Genomic DNA, 27,892 nt, shown 5'->3' with positions numbered 1-27,892 from the left:
TAAGAATGATGATATAACCTGATTGCTTGTGTCACCAGTGTTGTAAAATGATTGAAGCAGCTATATATACGCATCTTCTTACTGCTTCCTGATGTGTTGTTACTCATAACAATACAAAAAAGGCAGTGCTCACAACCCAGGGAATATAAGAAACATTGGTAAGGTCACACAAAACTCTACAGTTTGGTATGATTACTTAATTTATATAACAAACTTTGATCAGGCCCCACTTGTATAAAACATCTCAACTTGAGATTTCCTCAAGTTGAGATATTCCTCAGCTGATATCTCCTCAAAAACGGCTTGTATAAAATTTTCTCAAGGAACAGGAGGAAGGCATCGCCTAGGATGTCCTGAAATTCCTTGAGGAATTTTCGTACAAGATATTTTCAAGGAGATATTAGCTGAGGAAAATCTCGACTTGAGGAAATCTCAAGTTGAGATGTTTTATACAAGTGGGGCCAGGTATGGTATGATTACTTGATTTATATAACAAAATAGAAAATAACAAGAAACGCAGGTCTGCTATCTGTTGATGATCATAATGGATTTATGGTCAGAAATCAATAACTTCACAGGTATTAAGATATGTCTAGACCTTAGATTACCATTATGTCATTTTGTACATTGTTTTGTGTGATATCTACACCACAATATCTTTTAAAGCCCCAATATACGTAACATTCACCAAAAATTTAGTGTAGAATCACACATAATTACTGAGATATTCTCTAAGATGTAGTTAAAATTAAGTTATTCAAACAATAGTTACCATGACTTTGTGCATAAAGTATTGATGTATGAGCAGTTGAAACTCGCTATTTGTAAACACACCTCCATTTTAAACACGCGCCATTGAAATTACGATTGTTGCCGAACCAGAGACAGTTGAGGTATCTACTTATAGAGGAATCACATGCAGATATGTCTACGGTAAGTTTTTGTTTACAAACATTGTTTGCGAAGTCTTGTCGTAGACTTGATGTATTCCTGTGATAAACATTCAGTTTTTAGGAAATTATTAGAAGGAATAATTAGTTTAGAAACGATATGACACACAACTATAACTTAAGAATTGAGAACTGGCCTGATGTATGATTGGAAAAAAAGGAAGCGACTGGTGGAATTCGGTACTGTGTCTGCCATGTTTACACACGCGGAATATGCGCAATGTCATTGCTACGAGCGGTAATGTATGAATTATTGTGGGTCCCACATTGTTTATTTTCCGATTTTTTCAATTTTTATTTAAATTGAAAACAGTCCGTTTTATTTTCTTTAATTAAAGGAAAGTATTTGTTTTGTTACATATATTACGGGGAAAATAAGAAAAAAGTTTGTTTTTTATAGTGATTTTTACGTATATTGGGGCTTTAATCTTTTTCATTCAATTTTTATGAATTGGAATGCTAAAAGATATATATTGGTAATAGGTTCTCAAAATGTGGTTGACTCCTATTGGAAAAGCAGGAGTCCATAGACTCCAGTATATGATAAACAAAAAAAGAAAGGTAACACTACTTTATTCTGTGATTAATTAAATAACCCCTTCATAAATCCTTACCAATCATGTACGAATAAAGTAATTGATCAATTCTGATAAAACTGCAGTCATGGTTCATTATAAAACTTTGCGTTCAGTTGATTTTATTCGACTGTAAAGGATGTTGGGGTCAATTTCAAAGGTAACACCATTAGTAACGGGTATGGCCACCGTTTGCGTAGAAAACAGCATTGCAATGTCGTCACATGGAACTCGTAAACCGGCAAGTTTGACGGCTGATTTTGAAGTTCTCTCATGCGTCGCCAAAGAATGTCTCAGACATGCTCAATCGGTGACAAATCAGGTGATTTAGATGGCCAATCTAACACTTGTACGTTATTCTGCTGCAAGAAAGTTCTGCTGACACGACTGGTGTGTGCTGGTGCGTTATCCTGTTGAAAAATGGCGCCAACGCTATGGCGTCTTAAGAATGGCAGAACCACTGGTCTTAAAATTTCGTCCCGATATCGTATGCCGGTTAAATTGCCATTTAACACAACAAGCTTGGTGCGAGTCAACCCACAAATACCACCCAAAACCATTACCCTTCCGTCGCCAAAGCTGCGACGCAAAACGCTCCCCTCGTCGCCTCCACACTCTGCGCCTTCCGTCACAGTGTTGCAGACAAAACCTGGACTCATCTGAAAACAGAACATTGTTCCATTGTCGTAAGGCCCAACGACGGTGAACATGTATTCGCCAAGGAAACATGTTAACCTTTCTATTTTTGTTGAGTATATACTAAACAAAAAAGAAAGGTTAACGTTTCCTTGGCGAATACCTGTAAATGAGTGAAAACAATATGACGTTTGTGCAATATTAGAAAATGGTAATGTTTTACATTACAAAATCCAAGGGGGTTACCAAAATCATTCAAGCGTGAAAGTCTGTATTAGCAAAAGAGCTGCACGAGGTTTTCTGCGACTAATTTGTATCTTCGCTTGAATTTCATAAACATTCAAACTGACAACTGTTCCTTAGATCCTTAGGACTTAGAAATCACCAAATCTTGCTATCAATCAACTTTATCATTATGCCCCGGCTGTCACAAGTACAGAGAGAAAGGGCTGTAGGCATGATCCAGACTGGGGAGTCTTGCCGTCGAGTTGCACGGCATTTTGGTTGCAGTGTTAAGACAATTTGCCAGTTGGTAAGTCGTTTAAACCAAACTGGGTCAACATCCGAAACAACCACCAGGGATGACCGTCGTATGCGATTGATACACTTGCGCAATCGATTCGTAACCGCAGTAGAGACTACAAGGACATTGTTTTGGCGTTGTGTGTCTCCCCAAACAGTCCGCAACAGGTTGAGGGCCTACCAATCGAAAGCGCGGCGTCCCTACACTGGACCTAATTTGTTGCGACATCACCGTAATAATCGGCGTAACTGGACCCGTGTTCACTGTCGTTGGGCCTTACGAGAATGGAACATTGTTCTGTTTTCAGATGAGTCCAGGTTTTGTCTGCAACACGGTGATGGAAGGCGCAGAGTGTGGAGGCGACGAGGGGAGCGTTTTGCGAACTGCTGCGTTGCAGAACGGGACTGCTTAGGCGGCTGAAGTGTAATGGTTTGGGGTGGTATTTGTGGGGGGACTCGTACCATGCTTGTTGTGTTAAATGGCAATTTAACCGGCATTCGATATCAGGATGGAATTTCAAGACTAGTGGTTCTGCCATTCTTCAAACGCCATGGCGTTGGCGCCATTTTTCAACAGGATAACGTACCAGTGCACACCAGTTGCGTCAGCAGAACTTTCTTGCAGCAGAATAACGTACAGGTGTTAGATTGGCCATCTAAATCACCTGATTTGTCACCGATTGAGCATGTCTGAGAGGTTCTTTGGCGACGCGTGAGAGAACGTCAAAATCAGCCGTCAAACTTGCAGGAGCTGGCCCAAGCCTTGGTCGCTGAATGGAACAACATCTCTCCTCGAATTATCCGCCCGTTTACGAGTTCCATGCGACGACGCTGCAATGCTGTTTACTTCGCAAACGGTGGCCATACCCGTTACTAATGGTGTTACCTTTGAAATTGACCCCAACGTCCTTTACAGTCCAATAAAATCAACTGAACGCAAAGTTATATAATAACCATGACTGCAGTTTTATCAGAATTGATCAATTACTTTATTCGTACATGATTGGTAAGGATTTATGAAGGGGTTAATTGATTAATCACAGAATAAAGTAGTATTACCTTTCTTTTTTTGTTTAGTATATTAGTCCTGAAATGAATCATGTCACATTTTCCTGATTGTGGACTTCTGTTTGTCAGTGAGGTTATGTATCATTTACACATTGACATTGTTGGTAACAACTTTCCATATCAGAGAATATATTGAATGAAAGAGATTTATTTAAAAAAAAACTTTAAAAGATGAAAAAAAATTTAATTAGAGATGCATATATGTTGTGATTTGGAAAATATTTGATGTTATTGTGTACAACGCTGTTATTTTCAGCCTATCAACAAGAGCTCGAGTACAATGCCCCTAAGTATCACATATTCTCCCATCACTATAGGAAAACTACGCTTCTGGAACAATATCATGGAATCCATGAAGATGCTGCAAGGATTCGGTATTGTATTTCATAATCAAAATTCATTATTAGACAACTGTTCAGAATGCCTAAAATGTATGTATGGCCTGAGCATTCTTTTACACGAGATCTTGGGTCAGATATACAGCAAAGTTTTATTTGGTTCATGACTTTTACACACTTTAAGCTGATGATTCACATTTTGACATTGACCCTGTATCAGGCCTACAAAGTCCTATTTCATCACTCAGTAAAAGATTTACAGAGATGTTAAAATGTTTGTTGAATTCATAATGTTAGCAGACTCTGGCATCAATTGACTGGGTCACTCAACTGTGACATTGACCAGAACTTTTAATATCATATTAGAAATATCAATAAAACAGACTGCTTTCTTGTAACCCGGTAGAATGGGTTCCATCCCATCCCCTAACTTTGAACCTGAGTTTTTGTAGAATTGATACTAACAGCACTTTAGGTCCCATTACCAAACCTTAACATATAATCTAATATATAAAGCCTTTCTCATTATATGATATTATTTATCATTATTTTTTTTTTCGATTTATTTAAATTTGTGACGGAATATGATATAATTCAACAAATAAATGACAGGAGATATCAGTCCTGTAACACTTCAGATATATTTGTCATTATGGCTGTATTTTTTTTTTTTTTTACACAAATATTTAATTATTCCAGCTATAATTGAGACTGCCAGAGTTGGGGCCCTTGGATCAGTCCATTACAAATAATGCCCTCTCCACAGAAGGGTTCTCACGCACCACACACCATTCATACGTACAAAATATAAATATTTACATAGTCTATTTCACCATGGTTTTTTTTTCAAATATCTCCAGTCTTTTATCACAACTTCTTCACACCACTTTCAAACAGTTCATTGTATAGTTTTATTTTATACAAGTTGATCAAATTTTCACATACTTTTCACACATAACACACACTGAATATCTTGTAATAACAAACAAGGGCCTATGGACTGATGGAGGCTTTAAGGGGAAAGGCTGGGTTTTCTATATCTTTTGATTAAAGGGGACTTTTAAGGGACATAACTCCATTATTATTGCCTAAATGGTGACACCTCAAAAACAAAAAAACTTAAGAACTGATACCAGTAGATGAAAATGAAAATGAATTATCTCGAAGAAGACCTGGAAAAATTCCCCAATTCTTGCTCTAAATCCCTCAGTGTTGCTCTTTGAGGCAATAAATTTTCCAACTTTCATTACGTTTTTGAAAATAGGTTTACACACCAATAATTTGGTATCAAATGATTAACTTGACTATAGTATATGTGATGTTTTGTGAGGAGGAGAAAGTGGTTTTAAAGCACTGAACTGTTTATTGCCAAACAAGATGTCAATTTCTCAAAAATAATATTGTTCAATTGGATCATAGTGTGAATACCAGTGATAAAGCTCCTCCAAAATTTGTACTGAATTTAGAAAAGATGTGTTACACTGTTTCAGGTTTCAATCTGCATTGTGTACAACGAATCATTGGTTGGTAGAATCCTGTGATATATCTTATACTGAAATGTTTTAATTTTGTCTCCTGTGTATAATGAATATATTCTTGTATAAACTACTCCAATCCATGGGAAAAGTTTGCAAGTTTAATACCGATTGCCATTTATCATAATAATAATAATAATAATATCTTTTATTTATCCAGGGTTACATATTTAGACAAGTCTAGTTTACAATATGGCCCTGCCGTAAACTATATACACATATCACAGAAAGATGATACATTGGATGTTACCGGTACATAAAATACATAAATTATGAATATTAATTAATTATGAGATACAATGTAGAACAAACATTATTACAATACATAGTTGGCTAAGATATATTATAATGTCATCGAAATATTGTAACTGTAAGATACATCAAACAGGCGTAAAATATATTCAGATATCACAGATATCAATGATTGTTTCAAAGCTAAAATCTAAAATTTTGAGAAGAGCTCCTGTAGATATTTACAATTGAAAACAGCCACACTACAAGAATTTCTAATATTTTCACTGATACCATTTAGTAAAACTGAGCAAGTATATACAAATGAGCGTTTAAAATACTTTGTTCTAGCTAAAGGAATATAAAATTTGTTTGAAACTGAAGATCTTGTGTTTCTAGAAGTGACATCCCTGACATAGGTAAAAAGACTACACAAGACTCCTCGGGTATCTCCATGTAAAATTTTGAAGGCTAGAGTTGCTTTCCTAAAAGTGTGATATTCTTCAATAGGTAGCCATTTTAACTGTTTAAAAAGAAATTTAGAAGGAGTGAGAACATCTTTCACATTCAATAAAATTCTCGCTGCCCTTTTCTGTAGTGTAGAAATCTTCTGGATATAAGATTTGTTACTAACTTCACAACAAACTACCAAACAACAGATGAAGTAAGGGAAAACTATACTTTGATAAACTTTGGTAAGCACATCGTTTGACATAAATGGCCTTAGCCATCTAAGTACACCTATCTTCCTTGAAATTTTCTTGGAAATGTAATTAATGTTCTTTCCAAGATAGACATTTATCCACATAAACACCAGGAAGTTTTGCGGATTGTACAGTTTCAATAGAAAAGTTGTCTACAGAAATTTTCAGCTCACGACATTTGGCTAATTTCTGAGCTGATCCAATCAACATACATTGAGTTTTGCTAAGATTAAGACTAAGTTTAGTATCTCCCATCCACTGGATTGTACATTGAAGATCCTCTGTCATTTTCATATCTAATGAATCAATTGATTTATCCCTTACACTCTGTGAGGTGTCATCAGCATACATAGTTACTGAGGAATGTTTCAAACATTTGGGATAATCATTTATATTTAAAATAAACAATAGAGGCCCAAGTATCGAGCCTTGAGGCACACTACCGGTAATACTAATGGGTGAAAAATCAGACATCACACCACTGTAACATACAGCTTTCGAACTATTTGATAGATATGATAAAAAGAACTTTAGTGAAAGAAGAGACACATCATATGCTTTGAGTTTGTGTAAAAGAACGGAGTGATTAACTGTGTTAAATTCCTTACGCAGGTCGATAAAAACAGCACCTGTCAAAAATCCTTCATCTATATTTTGTAACCATTTGTCTACTACGCTCACCAGAGCTGTATCTGTGGAATGATGAGGACAAAAACCAAACTGACAGTCACTTAATAATTGATTCTTGGAGAGATAATCATAAAAAGTATTGTGTACATGTTTCTCCAATATCTGACTGAGAACACCTAATACAGACACAGGTCTGTAATTATTGACTAGGGTAGGGTCACCAGCTTTAAAAATAGGTGTGACCTTGGCCTTCTTCCATTCAGAAGGGAAAACACCTTTAGATACAGACATATTATACAGAAATGTTAAAGGTGATACAATAGAATCACCTGCTAATTTCAATAACTTAACAGAAATACCATCAATTCCTGTTGCTTTACCATCAGCCATTTGCTTCATTTCGGTAAGAACAAAATCTGGTGTTATACTTGGAATCACATAAGGATTATCAAAAACAGATATAGTCTTTAATCCATGTTGTTTCCATTGTGTGAAATGTCTAAAAGATTTAAATGTTGACAATTTAAAATACTTTCCCCAAGATACTCATCAGGAGTTTTTGGCTCTGTCTGTAATTCTGCTAGAGCCTTAATTACATCTTTCCAAAATCAGTTTTTTATATGTCTTGCTACTTCTACTAACTTTGCACTATCAAGATCAAACAAAATATCAGGGATAACTTGAAGAATATTTTGCATTATTGGTTTCCAAGAAGTACTACACTCGTTATGAATTTTCTTTATCCATTTCATTTTTAAACATTTATTAAATGAGTTTATATGCATTACACTTAGACCACCTTCTTTTTTTACCTATAAGTATGTCTCTTTCAATCTTCTCTATCTTAAAATTCCAGATTAAGTTGAAAATAAGTTTATTTAATTTGTCTAGAAACTACTAAAGTTTTTGTCACTGTGATTCTACCAACCAATGAGATATCTCTGTTGTTCCAAAACCTAAGTAATTTTTCTGTTTGAGGTATTTGTTGCGAAAATTTATTTCAACCATCTCCTCCAGATTTAAAGATAATTTTATACCAAGTAATTTAAATACAAATGAGGACATATACGTTCCTCTGAATTTTTTAAATTTCAAATCCAATATAACCTGATTTCTGTAACTTTATTTTTAGCCCTGAAATGTTAGCTAATTGATTGTTTAAACAAATTAACAAATGATCTGAGTGATTTTTCAGAACCATCCATTAGTAAATAAGCATTATCAGGATACTGATTCAAACATAGATCACTGTTATTAATAATAATACCTTTTACATCTTTGTTAGCTGTAATAGCTATAGATAAAAGTTCTACCCCCTATTATAAAAAATATATGGTTGGAGTGGATCACTTTGACGACAACCACGCCCTGAATTTAAGAAATTAGAGAGATGGCCATTGTTTATTCTGCAACGTTTTGAATGTTGTATAAAATTTCAAACCAATGGCAGAGAGAGGGACCAAAATCGAAGGAGTGTAGAGCTTTATTGATGAAATTCCATTCGATAGAATCAAAAGCTTTTTCAAAGTCCAACAAATGTAAAAGTCCTGATTTATCATTTTCTTCTAATAAATGCAATGTATCATATAACAGTCTTGTGTTGTTACCAATAAACCTACCTTTCAAAAAGCCTGTTTGAGAATCACTTATGATTTTTGGTAAAACAACTTTCAGTCTTTTAGCTATTGCAGCTGAAGCAATTTTATAGTCAATATTCAATAAAGAAATAGGTCTCCAGTATTTCAAATATCTATGACCTTTTTCTCCTTTTGGAATACATGTTATGATGCCCTGAGTCTGAAACTCTGAAAGTTGCCCCACCCTGTATGCATGATTTATAGATTTCAGTAAAACACCTAAATCTGCCCAAAAGATTTTATAAAAATCAACGGTAAATCCATCTGAACCAGGACTTTTCCCATTTTTCATAATTTTTAAAGCTGATTCATCTAATTTAACCTGATGCTCACAAAAGAAGGATTCTTCTAGATCCTCAAAATCTAATTGTGATGAAGAATACAGTTGTTGGGAAGAACTGACCTCCTCTTGTATGATATCATTCTATTCTTTGAAAATATCCTCATTGTCATTAATTAGTTCACTTACAGTTTTTTCAACAAAATTTCATTTTTCTAAATTACAAAAATATTTTGTTGCTTTTTCTCAATTTTCATACCAGTTAGCTTTTGATCTTAACATTAACCCCTTGTTTTTCCTTTTAGATTCTAACTGTTGTTTTGTTTCTTCAAACTCCTGATTAGCTAAATTATCTGTAGGATTCTTATTGATGCTTGTTGCTATGTTGCCTATTTCTGTCTCTAGGTCTTTCTCAGCTTTTCTACTTTGTTTTGCTTTCATAATGGAAAAGGATATTGTTTCTGATCTAATTTTCATCTCCCAATGTTTATTGTTTTTGTCACCTTCTGTAAAGTATTTGTTAATAGTTACTCTTTATTTTTTTTAACATAAACTCTGTCTTTTAACAATGATGCTTTATGCATCCAATATCCTTTTCCCCTTATAGTGTTACTAAAACTTACTTCTAATATTATGCAAGAGTGGTCAGTCTTATATCCAGGGATGACACTAGTATCTTTAATTTTGAAAATATGTCTGTAGATATTAGAAAATAATCTAATCGGCTTTGACGAACAGGATTTTTTGGTTTCCATGTGTACTGCCTGGAATCAGGAAAAAGCCGTTCGCCAGGGATGCATCAAATCATAGAAATTAATTATTTTTTTTATTTCCTGTTTGGCTTCAGGGTTATTATTGTGAATAATATTTTATGTATTTATGTCCTTATTCTGTATAACATTACAGTCGCCACAGAGTATAATAGAAGTATTATTGAATACTCTAATAGTATTTAGGAAATTTGAGAAAAAAACAGGCAAATCTTTATTAGTCCCATAAACACATGCTAAAGTCAATCTTTTTTGGTTAACTGTTATATCTAACATAATAAATCTACCTGAATTATGAATCCTACTGCCATGTATAGTATATCCAAATGTATTTCTCATCAAAATAGCAACTCCAGCTGATCTAGAGTTATGATTGCTGAAGACACAATTATACCCCACTCCTTTTTCCATTTATTTGCTAGTTTGTCCTCACAATGAATTTTCTCAATACAAATAATATCTGCTTTCTTCTGCTGAAACAAGTGGAACACATCTCTTCTTTTTATACTATCAGAGTTATGTCCCTTAGACAAACTTTTTATACTAGCTATCTGGTAAATAGGTCACCAACCGTCCCCCCAAATGTTCCCCAAACAGTTCAACAGGCCCTCCAGTGTTATTGTGTAATTCTTCTGGTTTTATATATGTGTGCATACAAACAAACACAAGTAAAAACAACTTCCATATTACCCATGATTGCATAAAGTCTCAATGTACTCACAAATAGTTTCTGCAATTATACTTCATGCTGGTATGAAATAAAAACATCAAATTCAAATCATAGACGTTATCATAATGTTTTACATGAATATGTTTGAAATAGTGCTTACAGTTTAATGATTAACATATAGATATATATTTAAAAAAAAAATTTACATTGTAGAAAGGAAACTAAACCGACTTACTGTTTTATTTCCTGTATCAGACAAAATATATTATACATACATGTATATACTGACCCTATCAATATACCTAGCTAGTATGCTAATTTTATATTTCATAGTTAATTGTCAATTACATATTTATGTAGGATTTTGAAAGATTTGAAAGGTATTGACATAGAAAAACACATTGCCTTTTATCAGCGAATAGAGATGATAAATTTTACATGTTCAGGTTTTTCTGAAAAGGATACAGATGAAGTGAAGGGAATCTTTGCTGATACAAATGTTACATTCCTGATGCTTACATTTGCTGTGGCTGCCTTTCATGTAAGTACAATTTTTTGGATCATGATAAGTGCATTTCACATCTCATAAAAATGTTAGTTATAATGAAGAAGAACTTGTTCTGGGTGTGTTTGATACTTGTTAGTATGCCTTGTGGGTTCCCTTAAAGTTTACCTTGTTCTCATTTGGGAATGTGCCATTAATTACTTTAATTTACCATGTGGCATGTGGCATCAATGAAGCAGAAGATGCTTACTTTTCCAGAACACTTGGTCTTATTTTCTTTGCGTTTTTATAGGAGTCTTCATGTAAATCTTTCTTTTGTTCATATTTTACCATATTTAGGATAAATTTATGTTGGAATTAAGACTCTGTAAGTATATTTCTATTTTCTCTATCGGTTCTGATCGATGCAGTCAAAAATAAATCATTAAACTTGTAGTTTAAACAAAATTGCAACTTAATCATGTTTGCAGTATTAGAGTGGGGAACCTTCTTTTTGTAACACTGACACTGAAATTTATCAAGTATTACTTTACACTTGTGCTATAACCCCAAAATCTAATTATAAATTATATTCTGCATCTTATTTCTTGGTCTTAAGTTTACAAAAAATAAATTACTATATGGAATGACAAATCAAATAATATTTTAAAAATCTCTACTTAACTGTTTTTTATTTTCCTTTCAGTTACTCTTTGACTTCCTTGCATTTAAGAATGATATAAGTTATTGGAAAGGTCGAAGGTCAATGGTTGGCTTATCTTCAAGAGCAGGCAAGACAGTATTACATGTATTAACATATTATAATGTGTATTTTCTCTCAAGTGTGAAGTGGGAAAAAAACTATGAGTATTTACCTGTAGAATGTATTCCCTGTTTCATTTTTCTGGCAATATGAATATATGTTTATTCTCATTTTCAATTTTCTGGTGGTGTCTGAGAGAATTTTACGCGAGATAAATCAGTTTTGTGGAGTAACTGATAAATTGTGATCTTTATTCCAGTTTTGTGGAGATGTGTCTCAACTATAATCATATTTTTCTACCTGATGGATGAGGAGACTAGTTTACTCGTACTGATCCCAGCTGGGATAGGAGCCATCATTGAGGTTAGTCAATAAGTTATCATGGAAGTAATACTGAAAACGAATTTTATAAACAATTTATTTTCACAAGCGATAGGAACAAATTTGTGAAAGGCCCTGAGTTAAGACAAGGATGAAGACAGGATTGATCAATAATTATTATCATATTGTAAAATAGTCTGTTTCACAAAAGTTAACACAAACTTGCGATTCAGAAATCATCAGAAATCATCAGGTTAGTAGGAGCTCGAGGGAATAACAAGGGAGGGAGGTCTTCTATTCACAACATTGGTAATAAAGATACAAAATGGTTAATAAGTTGTTTCCAGTTAATAAATGGACATAGTTATTGCTATAAATTATAAATAAATGGAAAATGTTGAATAGCTTTTTATTGAAGAACTTAATAGTTCACCTGAAGATTGAAGGCGTAGTGACCAATTCAAATTTAGATCACAGATCAAGTACTAAAGAATGCATCTGTTTCTTAAATGTTTATATAATGTATAACATTTAACCTCCTGATAATTAGTTATTGATAGAAAATGATACCAAATGTTTTCTTATGTTTTTATACGCCCTTCGAAAGACGAATGTATTATGATATGGCGCTGTCCGTCTGGCGTAAACTTTTATTTGTCCGGAGATCTCCTACATTTTTCAGCAGATCTTTATGAAACTTGGTAGGCTTAATCACCATGATATGAAATTGTGTTTTCGTGAACAGGGTTTTGATTAGACGATTTGAATAAGAGTTATGTCCCTTTGTTTATTTCACTATAGAAATCTTGTCTGGAGATCTCCTCCAACATTTTTCAGCCGATCTTTATGAACCTTTGTAGGCTTAATCACCATGATATGAAATTGTGTTTTCCTGAACGGGGCCTTGATTAGACGATTTGAATAAGAGTTATGGCCCATTGCTTATTTTACTATAGAAATCTTGTCTGGAGATCTCCTCCAACATTTTTCAGTTGATTTTTTTGAAACTTGGTAGCCGTCATCACCATGATATGAAATTGTGTTTTCCTTAACGAGTTATGCCCCTTTGTTTATTTCACTATAGAAACCTTGTCCGGAGATCTCCTCCAACATTTTTCAGCCGATCTTTATGAAACTTTGTAGGCTTAATCACCATGATATGAAATTGTGTTTTCCTGAACGGGGTTTTGATTAGATGATTTGAATAAGAGTTATGGCCCCTTGTTTATTTCACTATAGAAATCTTGTCCAGAGATCTCCACCAACATTTTTCACTTGATCTTTATGAAAGTTTGTATGCTTAATCACCATGATATATTTCCATTCTACTATCATTTCCCCCTGTAACTCTATGTTAACCAGATGGGAGTATATTAGGTTATACATGCCCATCTGACCAAGAGTATGAATACACATTCTTAGTCAAGGTGAGGTGTCACCAAAAGTAAACAAACATGGCTGACTACCATTTCCGGTTTTAAAGGAGTCCTGTACATGTACACTAATTATATGTAATGCTATGTCCTCACACATGCAATACAATGAATGTTAATTCAACAATAAATCTAAAATAAGATATACATATATTTTACACATACAATATACCTTTGAAAAATAAAAACAAAAAGCTGCGGAATTTGTTGCCCCTCATTCGTCGTCTGCTTCAGAGTTAAATAAATGATAACTATGGATTCAGATTCATCATCTTTAGAATCTTGGTCTCTGAAGCAACTATGAACTTGTGGAATTTCAAACTTGAGCTACCAGAGTCAGAAGAAAACAATGAACTTCAGGATAATGAAGAAGACCTATTATTAAGTATGTCTTTTGAAGAAATAAAGTCTCTAGCATTAATGTCCACGGCATCACCTCGTGGTTTGACACATTACTACTGTTTACGACAACATTAGTTCGCATACCTATTCGTCTGGTTTTTTAGCCCACTATCATCAGATGGTGGGGTATTCAAATCGCCCTGCATCCGTGGTCCGTGGTCCCTCTGTCCGTCCATCCGTAAACAATTCTTGTTACCGCTATTTCTGGAAAAGTACTGGATGGATCTTTCTCAAATTTCATATGCAGGTTTACCTTGGTCCCTAGTTGTGCATTGTACCTTTTTTGGATTGATTCGAATTCAAGATGGCCGACAGATGGCCATCTTGGATTTTGGAAGTAAAAGGTTGTTACCGCTATTTCTGAGAAAGTGCCAGATGGATCTTTCTCAAATTTCATATGCAGTTTCCCCTTGGTCTCTAGTTGTGCATTGTACCTTTTTTGGATTGCTTCGAATTCAAGATGGCCGACAGGTGGCCGTCTTGGATTTTGGATGTAAAAGTTTGTTACCGCTATTTCTTGGAAAGTACTGGATGGATCTTTCTCAAATTTCATATGCAGTTTCCCCTTCGTCGCTAGTTGCGCATTGTACATTTTTTAGACTGATTTGAATTCGAGATGGCCGACAGGTGGCCATCTTGGAGTTTGAAAGTAAAAGTTTGTTATCGCTATTTCTTGGAAAATACTTGATGGATCTTTCTCTAATTTCATATGCAGGTTCCCCTTGGTCCCTAATTGACTTATTTTGGACTGATTCGAAATCAAGATGGCTGGATTTTGAGAGTAAAATCTTGTTACCGCTATTTCTGAGGAAGTACTGGACGGATCCTTCTGATATTTCATAGGTATTGGTTTTCCTTGGTCCCTAGTTGTGCATTGTACCTTTTTTGGACTGATTTGTTATCGCTGTGACAGGATCCTTCTCAAATTTCATATTTAGCTTCCTCTTGGTACCTAGTTAAGCATTGTCCCATATTTAAAATGATCTGAAAAACAAAATGGCCTATAGCTCTCCATCTTGGATTTGAACAGCGAGTAATTGTTTTATGGCTATTTCTTACCTACATGATCAGTCATTCTCAAGTTTCAGATTTTCTAAATTAAGTAAACATTGATAAATACACTGTTTAGGGTATGCATACTAAACCATGCAATGAATTGAGTTAATGGCATATGGGTTGACACATGAGAAGTAACAGAAGAATTGATTTATTAAAAATGTTAACAATTCCTAATATTTAAGTGTTGGTGTTACAAAAACATTAATGTAATAAAATAAACAAATCTTCAAGAACTGAAAACAGATCCTCAAATGGTGGGCGCCAAGATTCCACTGGGATCTCTTGTTTGATTTTGTTGGTGGACACCAAGATCCATTCATAGTTCTCTATTACCAAATTTTAACCAACATTTTGCTAGTCACATGTACACTTACAATGAGAAGAAGGGGGCTATAGTTTTGTGTCGATTCTATCTGTCCTTCCGTTCGCCCCGCAATCTTGTTTGTACTTACTCCCATACAATTTCATACTGGAACTTAACTTGGCATGTGAATGCACCATGGTGAGACAGCGTGTCCCATGCAAACCGTAGGTCACTGTGACCTTGACTTTGACCTCTTTCAAAGAAAAGCCTTGTCCTACACCATTTGATACTGAAACCTGGGTGCACCATGGTGAGACGATGTGTCGTGTACCAAACGTAGGTCACTGTGACCTTGCCTTCGACCTTTGACTTGGTGGAGGACTGTAATTCTGGAATTATCTTCTTTGTTTTGGATATTCATGGGCGTATTTTGTTCCGCTTTGCGGTACACTTGTTCATTATATTTACAGATTTGGAAAGTAAAGAAAGCTTTGAAATTAACAATACAATGGAGAGGAATAAGACCGCGGTTTGATGTAAGCGATTCCTTCCAACATCCATTTTGATTCAGCCTGAGGGAGCTTTTATTTTATACACTGGATTTGCTGTTCATGTATATTGACTTCATAAAAGATACATTGTTACATTATATACATTCCAGTTGTTTTCCTTGTTTATAGACATGAAATTTTTGTTGGGTACAAATTTTATGATTTTACAAAAGTACATATTTGTGTTGACACTTGAAATCATGAATAAATCCTTGACATGAAATCCTCTAGTATAATAACCAATGTCAATTTTCATGTGTTTATCATTTCCTGGGCAGATAGATTCATGGATTAAGACTAAACTCAAATTCGATGAAAATAAAATCTCATGAAAATTAATGACACAACTGTAGTTTCCTGACATTTTGAAAGTTAAAACTTTTGTGTAATTAAACTTTACAAACTATTCAGTTTAAAAGAATTACCAAAGAAAGTCCCTTACATGATGCTATTATAAATAATTATTATAAAAGATTAATGTGACCTGATTTTGCAATTCACAGATTGGAAAGACGTCGGACCAAGAGAAAGAAACAGCAGCATTTGATTCTGAGGTATGTGTAAGCCATCATTCTACTTACATGTAGGTATGATGTCTCTGTTATATTTGGAAGTGGACATGTATTTAATTTCTAGTCAATGCTCATTGTGGTTAAGCTTATCACATAGGATTTATGATAAGCTCAGCTTTATATATAACCTCACAGTGTCTGGACTTTTCAGTGGAAAATTCACCAATGAACACAATTTGGTGAAATATACAAACAGTTTTGTGATGTCATGCTGACATGGTTCTGCCCATTATGATTTTGTCATTAAATTTATGTGAAAACTCTTACCACTAATTGGTATTGATGTGTTGTTGTTATAGGCAATGAAATACCTTTCCTATGTACTACTACCCCTGTGTTTGTGTGGAGCTGTGTATTCTCTATTCTACACTCCACATAAAAGGTAAATTACTTTTCATTTATTATTACCTCTGTTAGAATAAACAACTGATAACTTAAATTTCCTCTGATGTCATATGTGCCAGAGAAAATGTGAAATTATTATAAACAAGTGAATTATAATTATTCATGAAATGTGTTATTAAATGGAATATGTTATTAAATAGAATATGTTATTAAATGGAATATGCTATTAAATGGAATGTATGTTAACAAAATGTAATAAAAAGTGATGCAAGTTTATTTTGATTTGAATATGATAATGAAACAGTGTAAGTATAATAGTATTTTATACATAATATACATTTATGAATCTGCACACTACGAAAAGAAACGACACAACAATGAATATGAATGAAAAAGGCCACCCTTACAGAGAGTGTGACTTTGTATTTATTTATGAAATTAAAAACATATCTTACAGTTACATAAACCATAAAATGAACAAAATATTTATTTTTAAGTAATTATAATAAAAAGCCAATATGGGGTTAACAAAAAAACCGCCACAATTGCTTATAATAAATAACGTTGCTATTCGAATCTATTCGACAATAAAAATATCTTGTATAGTGTTATAACATAAATTAAGCTAATGCCTTAGCTGCCTTTTACATAATATTTGTATTATTGATGCAATTTTTTCAGTTGGTATTCGTGGTGTATTCAGAGTCTTGTAAATGGTATGTACATACAACTTTCTTAATGTACACCTACATTTTCTACTTAAACCATACTGTTATCTGGTTGGGAAATTTATGAAAATGTCCTTCAGTTTTGGATGGTGAAAAATTTCAATGTAGTTCCAAAACTTAAAAGTGATGTTGTGAGTTTGTTGTAGAAAGTAAAACTGGTTAAAATTTTCTAGAAAATAACATTTTGTTTTAATGTTTTACATTTTATGAGTATATATCATATCTATTTATCATTTATCTGTTTGTTTTTACTTCTTTTAGGAGTGTATGCATTTGGATTTCTATTTATGCTACCTCAACTGTTTGTGAATTACAAGGTAAACTGATATGAATTTTCTGTTTGTGAATCACAAGGTTAAGTTATATGAATTTTCTGTCTATGAATAATTAAGTAAAGTTTATGAATTTTCTGTTAGTGAATAACTAGGTAAAGTTATATGAATTTTCTGTTTGTGAATAACTAGGTAAAGTTTTATGAATTTTCTGTTTGTGAATAACTAGGTTAAGTTATATGAATTTTCTGTTTGTGAATAACTAGGTAAAGTTATATGAATTTTCTGTTTGTGAATAACTAGGTAAAGTTATATGAATTTTCTGTTTGTGAATCGATAGGTAAAGTTATATGAATTTTCTGTTTGTGAATAACTAGGTAAAGTTTCATGAATTTCCTGTTTGTGAATAGCTAGGTTAAGTTATATGAATTTTCTGTTTGTGAATAACTAGGTAAAGTTATATGAATTTTTCTTTTTGTGAATAACTAGGTATAAAGTTATATGAATTCTCTGTTTGTGAAAAATTAGGTAAAGTTATATGAATTTTCTGTTTGTGAATAACTAGGTAAAGTTTTATAAATTTTCTGTGTGTGAATAATTAGGTAAAGTTTCATGAATTTTCAGTTTGTGAATCGATAGGTAAAGTTATATGAATTTTCTGTTTGTGAATAACTAGGTAAAGTTTCATGAATTTCCTGTTTGTGAATAACTAGGTTAAGTTATATGAATTTTCTGTTTGTGAATCGATAGGTAAAGTTATATGAATTTTCTGTTTGTGAATAACTAGGTATAAAGTTATATGAATTCTCTGTTTGTGAATAATTAGGTAAAGTTATATGAATTTTCTGTTTGTGAATAACTAGGTAAAGTTATATAAATTTTCTGTTTGTGAATATAGGTAATTTTCTGTTGGTGAATCACTAGGTAAAGTTTCGTGAATTTTGTGTTTGTGAATAACTAGGTTAAGTTATATGATATTTTTTATTGTGAATTGGTTGGTGTCATTATCTGAAATTTTTCTGCAGCCCTCACCACCAGGTCACATCTGTCTTTAATAGAAAGTTGTTATCTATACTTATTGAAGTTAATATGTGGAAGCAGGTGAAATACAGAGACATTTGCTACTTAGTAAACTGAGATTAGATTTTACAATTAGATAGATATTTATAGGCATTAAATTACCGAGACAATCAGCACTATATAATTTCTCATGATATTTCATAAATGTCACACAAGAAAAACTTAAAAATTATAATAATCTTTTTGTTCATCTGTTATCATTCAGATGAAGTCTGTAGCACATCTACCTTGGAGAGCCTTCACATACAAGGTATGTATATACCAGTTGCACAGTTTAGGATTTGAAACGAATATTCATTTCAATAAATACTTGGCTTGTAAATAAAAACAGCTTATTTAACCCATGTAAGGTAGTGCCTGTATTTTACTTGGATATAATTTCATTGTCTTCTTGTTTACTATACAACAACTTATTAGCCATGAATAAATTAACACAAGTATGCTACTTTATACTCTTCCCAGGATCCACCCCAATTGTAGAGTACTATCCTAGGGACAAACCATAAAATTGTCAAGATTCAATCACCTTCATCATGTATGGAAATTGCTGGACACTTTTGGACATCAAATGGGAGTTTTGTTTTTTGTTTTTGTTTTTTGTTTTTTGTTTTTATTGTCTAATAATGAAAATAAACTATACATTTTTAAAATCAATTTACATATTTTTTTTCTTTCAGGCTTTCAACACTTTTATAGATGATATATTTGCTTTCATCATCACCATGCCAACAGCCCATAGACTTGCCTGTTTCCGCGACGATGTAGTTTTTGTTGTTTATCTTTACCAAAGATGGTGAGTGCTGTCTCCATTGTATGTTATCTTGTTAAACATCTGTTATAGATTCAGTATGCAAATTGATAACATAAGAAAACTGCATAACATTTAAGGAAAGGTTTATGCCCCATGTGGGCCTTTGAGATGAGGATGTTTCCACTGGCCTTTCAGCTAGCAATCTGAAGTTCGATTCCTGAAATGGAGGTGAAAAGGTAGGGGGTCACCTGTCCAACCATATGGGTTTTCCCCGTGTAGTCCGGTTTCCTCCCCCTAGTGTGCTTACATCTACACCAACAAGAGTGATTAGTATAAGTTGCTATACTTGTTTCGTGGAACTTGAAATTGTATAATCATACATTTGATCAACTTAGCTATGTGTTTATATGAAGATTTTGTTACTGTCATACATAATCTAGTGAATATTCTGCTTTCAGGTTATATCCGGTGGATAAAAAGAGAGTGAATGAATTTGGAATATCATATGAGGATGAAGATGAAAAGAAGAAGAACTGAGTAGCCAAAATGTTTTTATGTCCATGAATGGACCAGGTCAGAGTATGTTTCTCATTTTTGTTGATATGCTTTATAGAATAATTTCTTACATACATTACGAGGCTTAATTGGGGAACATTACAGTTGAGGAAATTATTCCGATGGAAATCTTTCCTATGGGTCTAAAATTATATGAAATATGATGAATTATTCCATACTTGAATTTTTTGTCTGACATTTGTCAGCAATGATTAATGATCAGGAGATTATGTAATGATATTATGTACTGAAACAGAAGATTTTAGCTGAAACAAGTTTTACATTCCCTTTTTGAAAGTTGAAACCACAGAAATCCATGATTAAAGATCTGTAAATAATTAGCTTTAACTTATTACAATTTGGTCCCAAAAACACAATTTATATCATCAAATAAAATGTCCCTAGTAACATCTTCAGACCATTTAGAGAGTTTTACTTTGTTTTTGGAAAAATCTATATATTTTATAAATGTTATTGATTTCTTTTTACAGAAATATGTTCTATGTTATTGGTGTGCTAGTCACTGGGTTTTGTTATGACATATTCTAATTTTAAAGATAAGCGATAAGAAATGAAGCTGCTACTGTATTACTGTAGCTTTTAACAATTTTGATATTATGTTCCTTATCTCCTCAAGGCCATCAAACACACTGATAGAAATTTAATTTGAAAGTTTTAATGAAATTTTCAACTGTATGAAAAACATTTAAATCTTTTAATACAATGTAGTATCATTTGCCGGCTTGTTTGATTGAAGATCAGTAAATACATGTTATATATTCAGTGTAAATGTGAGTTACATAATTGATGGAAGTTTGACATTGATTTCATGTAGCATTAAAAATTATGCAATTAAGTCTTCAATAGAATGTACAAAACATTGATGTTATGATATCTTTGATTGCAGTTTCTCATTTAGTATTTAGATTTTTTTGTGATATCAAAACTTGTCATAGATTCAGTGTTTGAATGTTGCTACTAGATTGTATTGAGATTTTTTTGTGATATCAAGACTTGTCATAGATTCAATGTTTGAATGTTGATACTAGAATTTATTTAGATTTTGTTGTGATATCAAGACTTGTCATAGATTCAATGTTTGAATGTTGATACTAGAATTTACCTTATTAATGGGAATGTTATGGTCATACATTTAGATAGGAAAGGAAAAAAGTCGGCAAATGTTAGATAGCTTTGACACAATCATTTTATTCCTGTCATGCATGATCATATGACTAAATGTTTTGTGTTTTAGTGTACGTGTCTTTGAAGTGTCTTTGTAGTAAGATATCATAAATCAGATTTTAATTTTATCACTTTAGTCACTTATTGGGTATTATTAGGAGCTGTGGCACTCAAGTTGTAGGAAAATATATGGTGTAGGCAACTATCAATGACTTTTGGAATAACTTGGTCCCAAAGGATGCCCTTAGTTTTCAGGAGTATCGTTTTAAATTGTAATATATATACATTATACAACTTAATTTGAAAATATCAAAAATTATATTTGAATACCTGCTTGACTCAGAGTAATTTACTTATTAACTTCGCTGGATAACATCCAAGATACTTTTGCCTATAATCTATATAATACACTGTATTTTGATAGATAAAGTTATTGTTGTATGTAGACATCGAATATGTCGCCTAGTTCCTTGAAACTTATTCATGGCTTTAATGATTTGAATTGTTTATATGTTGTATCTACGGAACATGACTTACAGTCAATATGGTACATTGTTAATCAGATAATTATATTGTTGCATGTTGGTGTAGTTCATCAGACATTCTATGTATAAAGTGTGGGATAAATTGCTTTCGTAGGATTCAAATCGACACATATATCTCATATTGGTTTTATTTGATCATAATTGTACATGCTTTCTGCAAAATTCTCCATAGCAAATACTCAAAATTTGAGCCAATTTGGAAATCAGCTGGTTTCTGTGTCAGCTGGTTTCTGTCTCAGCGCTTGTATTCAGTGATGAATTTACAGTTAATTTGTAACAGTGTTATATATGTGAAATCCATGTGAAATATTTGTTTTGTACTTTAACTGATCATAATGTAATGCTTCTACAATGTTTATTGCTGAATCTTAAATATTACGCACTTCTAATTTTGTACTCTGTCCAGGATCCTTTGATTTAAATGTTTGAGGGGTGTGCAACCTAAGGAAATTGAGTATGAATCGATATTTTGATAAAAATGGACACAGTTTTTGACAAAATGACCATTATTTCTATTAACAGAATCAGATGCAGATTATTGTAAATATTTGTTTTTGTGAATATACCCATCAAGCAAGTATTTTTAACATTCATGCTGTTTTGACTGGTTAAACTGTAATGGATGTTGGTAAAATATTACTAGATGTTACTGATTTTTAGCCCACCATCTAATAGATGGTGGGTTATTCAAATCGCCCTGCGTCCGTGGTCCGTCGTCCGTCGTCCGTCCGTCCGTAAACAATTCTTGTTACCGCTATTTCTGGAAAAGTAATGGAAGGATCTTTCTCAAATTTCATATGCAGGTTCCCCTTGGTGCCTAGTTATGTATTGTACCTTTTTTGGACTGATTCGAATTCAAGATGGCCGAAAGGCAGCCATCTTGGATTTTGGAAGTAAAAGTTTGTTACTGCTATTTCTTTGAAAGTACTGGATGGATCTTTCTCAAATTTCTTATGCAGTTCCCTTGGTCCCTAGTTGTGCATTGTACCTCTTTTGGACTGATTCGAATTCAAGATGGCAGACAGGTGGCCATCTTGGATTTTGGAAGTAAAAGTTTGTTACTGCTATTTCGTGGAAAGTACTGGATGGATCTTTCTCAAATTTCATATGCAGGTTCCCTTTGGTTCCAAGTTGTGCATTATACCTTTTTGGACTGATCCGAAATCAAGATGGCTGACAGGCAGCCATCTTGGATTTTGAGAGTAAAATCTTGTTACTGCTATATCTGAGGAAGTACTGGATGGATCCTTCTGATATTTCATAGATATTGGTTTCCCTTAGTCCCTAGTTGTGCATTGTACCTTTTTTGGACTGATTTGAAATCAAGGTGGCCCACAGGCAGCCATCTTGGATGTCGACAGTAATACAGCACAAGCATATTGTCCATTATCCACCTGTAACTGACTGCTATCTAATAATACTTTGGGATATTTTTCAAATGATATTTGCTAATAGGTGCTTAATAAAAATATCTTGTGCCATCATTGAGTACATTCAATGAAGACCAGTTCATGAACATTTACAACACCTGTAACAAACAAACAAAAAAAAAAAAAAATAAACAAATCTTCAAGAACTGAAAACAGATCCTCAAATGGTGGGCGCCAAGATCCCTCTGGGATCTCTTATCATTTAATACCTTCGTTCAGACTAAATCTGACAGAGAAGGTTAAGGTCAACAGAATGTGAAACAATTACCCCTATAAAATGGCACTGTCGGCTTATAATTGAAGTGTCAGTAGAACCAAAGGAAGGTCACATCACTCTGATGGATGCATTCTAATGCTACAACTCAGGTCTAATACAGTAAAAAAATATCTCATATATTCAGTTAACATAGAATTTACTTGCAAGATGAAATTTAAAAAAGACGACTTGTTGGGCAGTGGTTATAAAACCCAAACATCTAAAGTTCAGAAGAGGTACCTGTATCATTGCCTTATAAACCTTATGGTTCCTGCTTTATCCAGGAACAGACACTCAAAGGATTTTACAGATGTTGAAGAAATATTGCTTCTCCTGATTGACTCGAATCAGAACACCTCTAACAGTCCGCTGGTATCATTCCATATCACAAGATCTTATTTCAACACAACGCTGATACGTGTTTAGTCATCATTGATTTTTTTTCTTTTCTGGACTAGATTCTTAAATCCTTTATGCTCTCTGGCATTAGGACTATGAACAGACTGTATAAAGCTATATGTGTGTAATATATATATTATATCGTCAAAACGGAATGGACTCCATGACAACCAACACATCACATGACATTTTTTATTACAGTTCATTAGTTTCCTTCCTTATTTTCTGTTTTATTCTATTGAGCTTCATTATTTTGACATGTAAACTTATTTGAAAGGATTCTTTTATCTAAACTTAAACTTTTTCTTTATAAGTTAAACCTAATTTGACGGCTTCCATTTTTCATATATACTGAAAGGATAAAGAAACGCGGGGTAATATTTATTCCGATATTTTGAAAACGCGTTCTCCAAATAAAGTGAAACTTTGTGGAATGAGTGATTAGGTCATATTACACCTTGTCATGTATCGAAAATTTAGTCACGGTAGAGTGCGCAGCTCAGGTAAGTGGAGGAAGGAAAAAACAAGAATCTCGTGCACCGTGTTTTTCTGGTCTCATGCAGCGTTGGTCAAGTCACTCTTCGTTAGTCTTTATACAGACCAACTGCTTCCCTAAAATTAATTGAGAATTTGATACGTTTTAAGAATGGCACGACTCACAGAAGTTAAGAGGGGTCAGACCATTCAGATGCTGATGCAAGGACAGCTGCAAAATCAAGTTGCTAGGCACTTCGGTGTTACTGTTTCCACCATAGAACGTCTTGTAAGACGTCTTCGGGAAACTGGGCGATTGGCCGATCGACCTAGGTCAGGACGTCCGCGCGTAACGTCACGACGTCAGGATCGCTATATCGTCGTCTCTCATGTGTGTAATCGGCGCCTTACTGCCGTTGAGAGTGCACTTAATGTTCGTGGAAATCATAGGCGTCCTATAAGTTCAAAAACTGTAAGGAATCGATTACGAGAAGTTGGTGTAAGAGCACGTCGCCCCTACGTAGGTTCACACCTTACCCCTGCTCGACGTCAGTGTCGTATGGCCTGGGTCGCTGCACTTGCTCCACGACGGTTTCCACTGAGGCAGTGGAGACAAGTTTTCTTCACGGACGAGTCCCGATATTGTCTTTATCGATCTGACGGCCGTCAACGTGTCTACCGACGTCGTGGCGAACGTTTTACGGACGCTTGCGTTGTAGAGAGGGATAGGTTTGGGGGCGGTTCAGTAATGGTGTGGGGAGGAATCTCACACGGGTTATAATCACAATTGGTTGTTATTGATGGCAATTTAACAGCAGCTAAGTATAGAGATGACATCTTCCGACCCGAGAGCAGTTGACCGAGCTCTGATTGAATAGTGGGACAACATCCCCATAAGACGGATTAACGCTCTCATGAACTCTATGACCAGAAGAATAAGGGCCGTGACCACAGCAAACGGCGGACACACAAGATATTGATGACGCAGTTCAATTTCAAATTTCAAAATCCTATGGGTCCATTCAATTTAATCCTTAGTACCTCTAAACCAATTGTCAGATACAAAATACAGACTTTGGAAATTTTTAAACTTTAATTTATCTGTAAGTATACAAAATTTCATTTTAAATGAAGCCCGATATCATACTTAATTTCTGGTTCAAAGTTCGCCCTGCGTTTCTTTATCCGTTTAGTATAGTTTTAATGACTCACGAAAGAAGACGTGACTGGTAATCATGTAACACTTTGGCACTACAATTCATATGTTGACCTTTTTAAAACATCTACTACGTATATTCGTCCAAATGCTACGTAAAGAAAACACGATTTCAGGAATGAGAAACATATGCTGATTTTATTTTCTCCCGCCACAAGAAACTCTAGCATGAATACCGGAAGCTTTACATTGGCATCCACTATAATATCTGTTTCTATAACTGACTGTGAAACCTTTATCTCCGATGTGTCGGCATTTCCCGCTTGCATCCTTACATACTGCAAAAACAGACAAAACAAATCTAAATTGCCAGAAGTAAACTTTAGCCTCTAGAAACGTTAAATCAAGGAAGCCTACGAAAGCTGCACGCATTTTGGCTTGCTAAAATTCAAATCAATCAATATCGATTGATTCCAACATTTTGCTAGTCACAAAAGTCATGGATACAACTTGTAACCGTGATCTACAAAACACAATATATTTTTCCATATTTTAAAATGCAGTAAGTTTGTGCTATGTGGTTTGCACCATGAATATTAAATACTATTGATAAATTCCATTGGCAAAACATTATTTTCTGGAAGATAAAATATCAATGTGTCTTATATTGATATTCAAGTAATACTACTCAGTTATATATGTCCATGTAATAACAAATTGCGATAATCAAACTCACAGTATTGAGCAACGCTAGGTTTATAGCCTCCCCGTTCACAGGTCACACACACAAGCATGGCACATCCATTTCTAAAGGCATGTTTCCATTCTTCTCCAGGCTTTCTGCACAAACCAGTGCTGGGATCTTTACACCCTGAAAAAAGCAACAAGTTACGTAGACCCTTACACAACAATACAATCAATCAAACGAGAAAACAACGTGAAAAAGGAGGACCATCAAAACAATTAGAGCAGTAGCTCCGCAAGAGTAACTCGGTTCCTGCCTAATTGGCGGCACGATTCGAGCAAATTTAAATACAATTTCAAGAAAAGGGGTGACAACGTATCTCCTCGCCTGACATAAAAAAACAAACAACAGCCTTGAAGTTGATTAATCGATATAATGAAAACATTCTTTTAACTTACTTACAATTACTATACAAAATTGTCTTACCTGCAGCTTTAGTCTGGATGGATCTGCTGTAACGGCCATTTGAAGAGGAAACAAGACATTTCCTTACAAGGCAGTTCCCTGCCGCCCACTCTTCGCCTGATTGCCTACATATTCCTCGGTACATGCAACCTTTGGAGTAAAGAGTCGCTAATGAGTAAAGACCAACATCAAATCACAAATCATTTTATTATAAATCAGACATTGTATTTGGGTGGGGAATGGCGGCGGCGGGCGGGAGGGGTGGGGGGGGGGCGGTCCAATATGCCCCCAGATTACCCAATTTCGAGTATACGATATGAAGTTCTGCGTATTTGATGCTCGTTGGTATACGTATTGGTTTTGTTAATGCTTATGTGTTCTCGTTTGAGAAAGTGGCATTATTCACTTTGATTGACCAAGATCTCGTCGATGAATACACCTACCCTTCCGGAACACCTGGCCTTATTCTTCTGGTATTTTCATGGTGTCTCCGAGTGAATCTTTACTTTTATTCTTTCCTAGTGTTATTGAGTTTCGATAATGATTCTGATGACATGCTAGTATTTTCTTTGTTGTTTTCCCTGCGTTAGCTTTAGTACAATCGCGAGAAAAGTTGGCGTTGCCTCTCAGACAATATTCCTGTTTTTAAAAGCTCTTGTCCACATTATTTTTTTTATCTTAAAGAAATAAGGATACAAGCATCGACACACTGAATGGTAAACTGTCTTGCAATAAAAAAACTTCTGCAGAACTTGTATTAAAACTTAACTAATTTGAAAATAATTTCTGAGCGTTAAAAACTTTGAATCCGTTAAATGACAGATATATTATGAAAATATATGAAATACCTTGACAGATATATGGCAATATATGAAATACCTTGACAGATATATGACAATATATGAAATACCTTGACAGATATATGACATTATATGCAGATTATCACGATAAACTAAGATTAACTAGCAGAATTAGCATTTTGTATGTATGAAAACTGATTACAATATCAAAATTGAACGACAAATTTACTGTTATACCTTGACGGTGGTCACTCTCCAAATAGATAAAAGGCGAACTTTTAATTTCCCTATATAAAAAAGCATTGCATTCAGATAGCTGTCTACGTTTCCT

The 27,892-nt window shown here is 34.0% G+C and overlaps 2 protein-coding genes across 2 annotated transcripts in view; one reads left to right on the top strand and one right to left on the bottom strand.

Annotated features, from left to right (window-relative positions):
• The window catches only part of LOC132563431 (lipid scramblase CLPTM1L-like), a 36,103-nt gene extending 13,638 nt beyond the window's left edge, over nucleotides 1-22,465 (top strand). The window contains exons 7-18 of the mRNA XM_060228190.1: nucleotides 4,008-4,125; nucleotides 10,993-11,087; nucleotides 11,737-11,821; nucleotides 12,053-12,156; nucleotides 15,783-15,848; nucleotides 16,367-16,417; nucleotides 16,735-16,817; nucleotides 17,462-17,496; nucleotides 17,770-17,825; nucleotides 19,066-19,110; nucleotides 19,538-19,653; nucleotides 20,070-22,465. Coding sequence (XP_060084173.1) covers nucleotides 4,008-4,125; nucleotides 10,993-11,087; nucleotides 11,737-11,821; nucleotides 12,053-12,156; nucleotides 15,783-15,848; nucleotides 16,367-16,417; nucleotides 16,735-16,817; nucleotides 17,462-17,496; nucleotides 17,770-17,825; nucleotides 19,066-19,110; nucleotides 19,538-19,653; nucleotides 20,070-20,148 — 933 coding nt within the window. The 3' untranslated portion in view covers nucleotides 20,149-22,465. The remainder of the gene's footprint in view (nucleotides 1-4,007; nucleotides 4,126-10,992; nucleotides 11,088-11,736; nucleotides 11,822-12,052; nucleotides 12,157-15,782; nucleotides 15,849-16,366; nucleotides 16,418-16,734; nucleotides 16,818-17,461; nucleotides 17,497-17,769; nucleotides 17,826-19,065; nucleotides 19,111-19,537; nucleotides 19,654-20,069) is intronic.
• A 3,344-nt stretch (nucleotides 22,466-25,809) lies between these two features.
• Nucleotides 25,810-27,892, bottom strand: part of LOC132563432 (uncharacterized) — a 28,324-nt gene continuing 26,241 nt past the window's right edge. The window contains exons 18-20 of the mRNA XM_060228191.1: nucleotides 26,783-26,911; nucleotides 26,348-26,482; nucleotides 25,810-25,949 (exon numbers count right to left, since the gene is read on the bottom strand). Coding sequence (XP_060084174.1) covers nucleotides 25,810-25,949; nucleotides 26,348-26,482; nucleotides 26,783-26,911 — 404 coding nt within the window. The remainder of the gene's footprint in view (nucleotides 25,950-26,347; nucleotides 26,483-26,782; nucleotides 26,912-27,892) is intronic.

Source organism: Ylistrum balloti, unplaced genomic scaffold, assembly GCF_031769215.1.
Source record: "Ylistrum balloti isolate Yb309-2 unplaced genomic scaffold, AGI_CSIRO_Ybal_v1 Utg371718, whole genome shotgun sequence".
NCBI classification, from domain to species: domain Eukaryota; kingdom Metazoa; phylum Mollusca; class Bivalvia; order Pectinida; family Pectinidae; genus Ylistrum; species Ylistrum balloti.
Note: the sequence above shows the minus strand (reverse complement) of the source record. Positions and strands in the feature narration are given on the sequence as shown.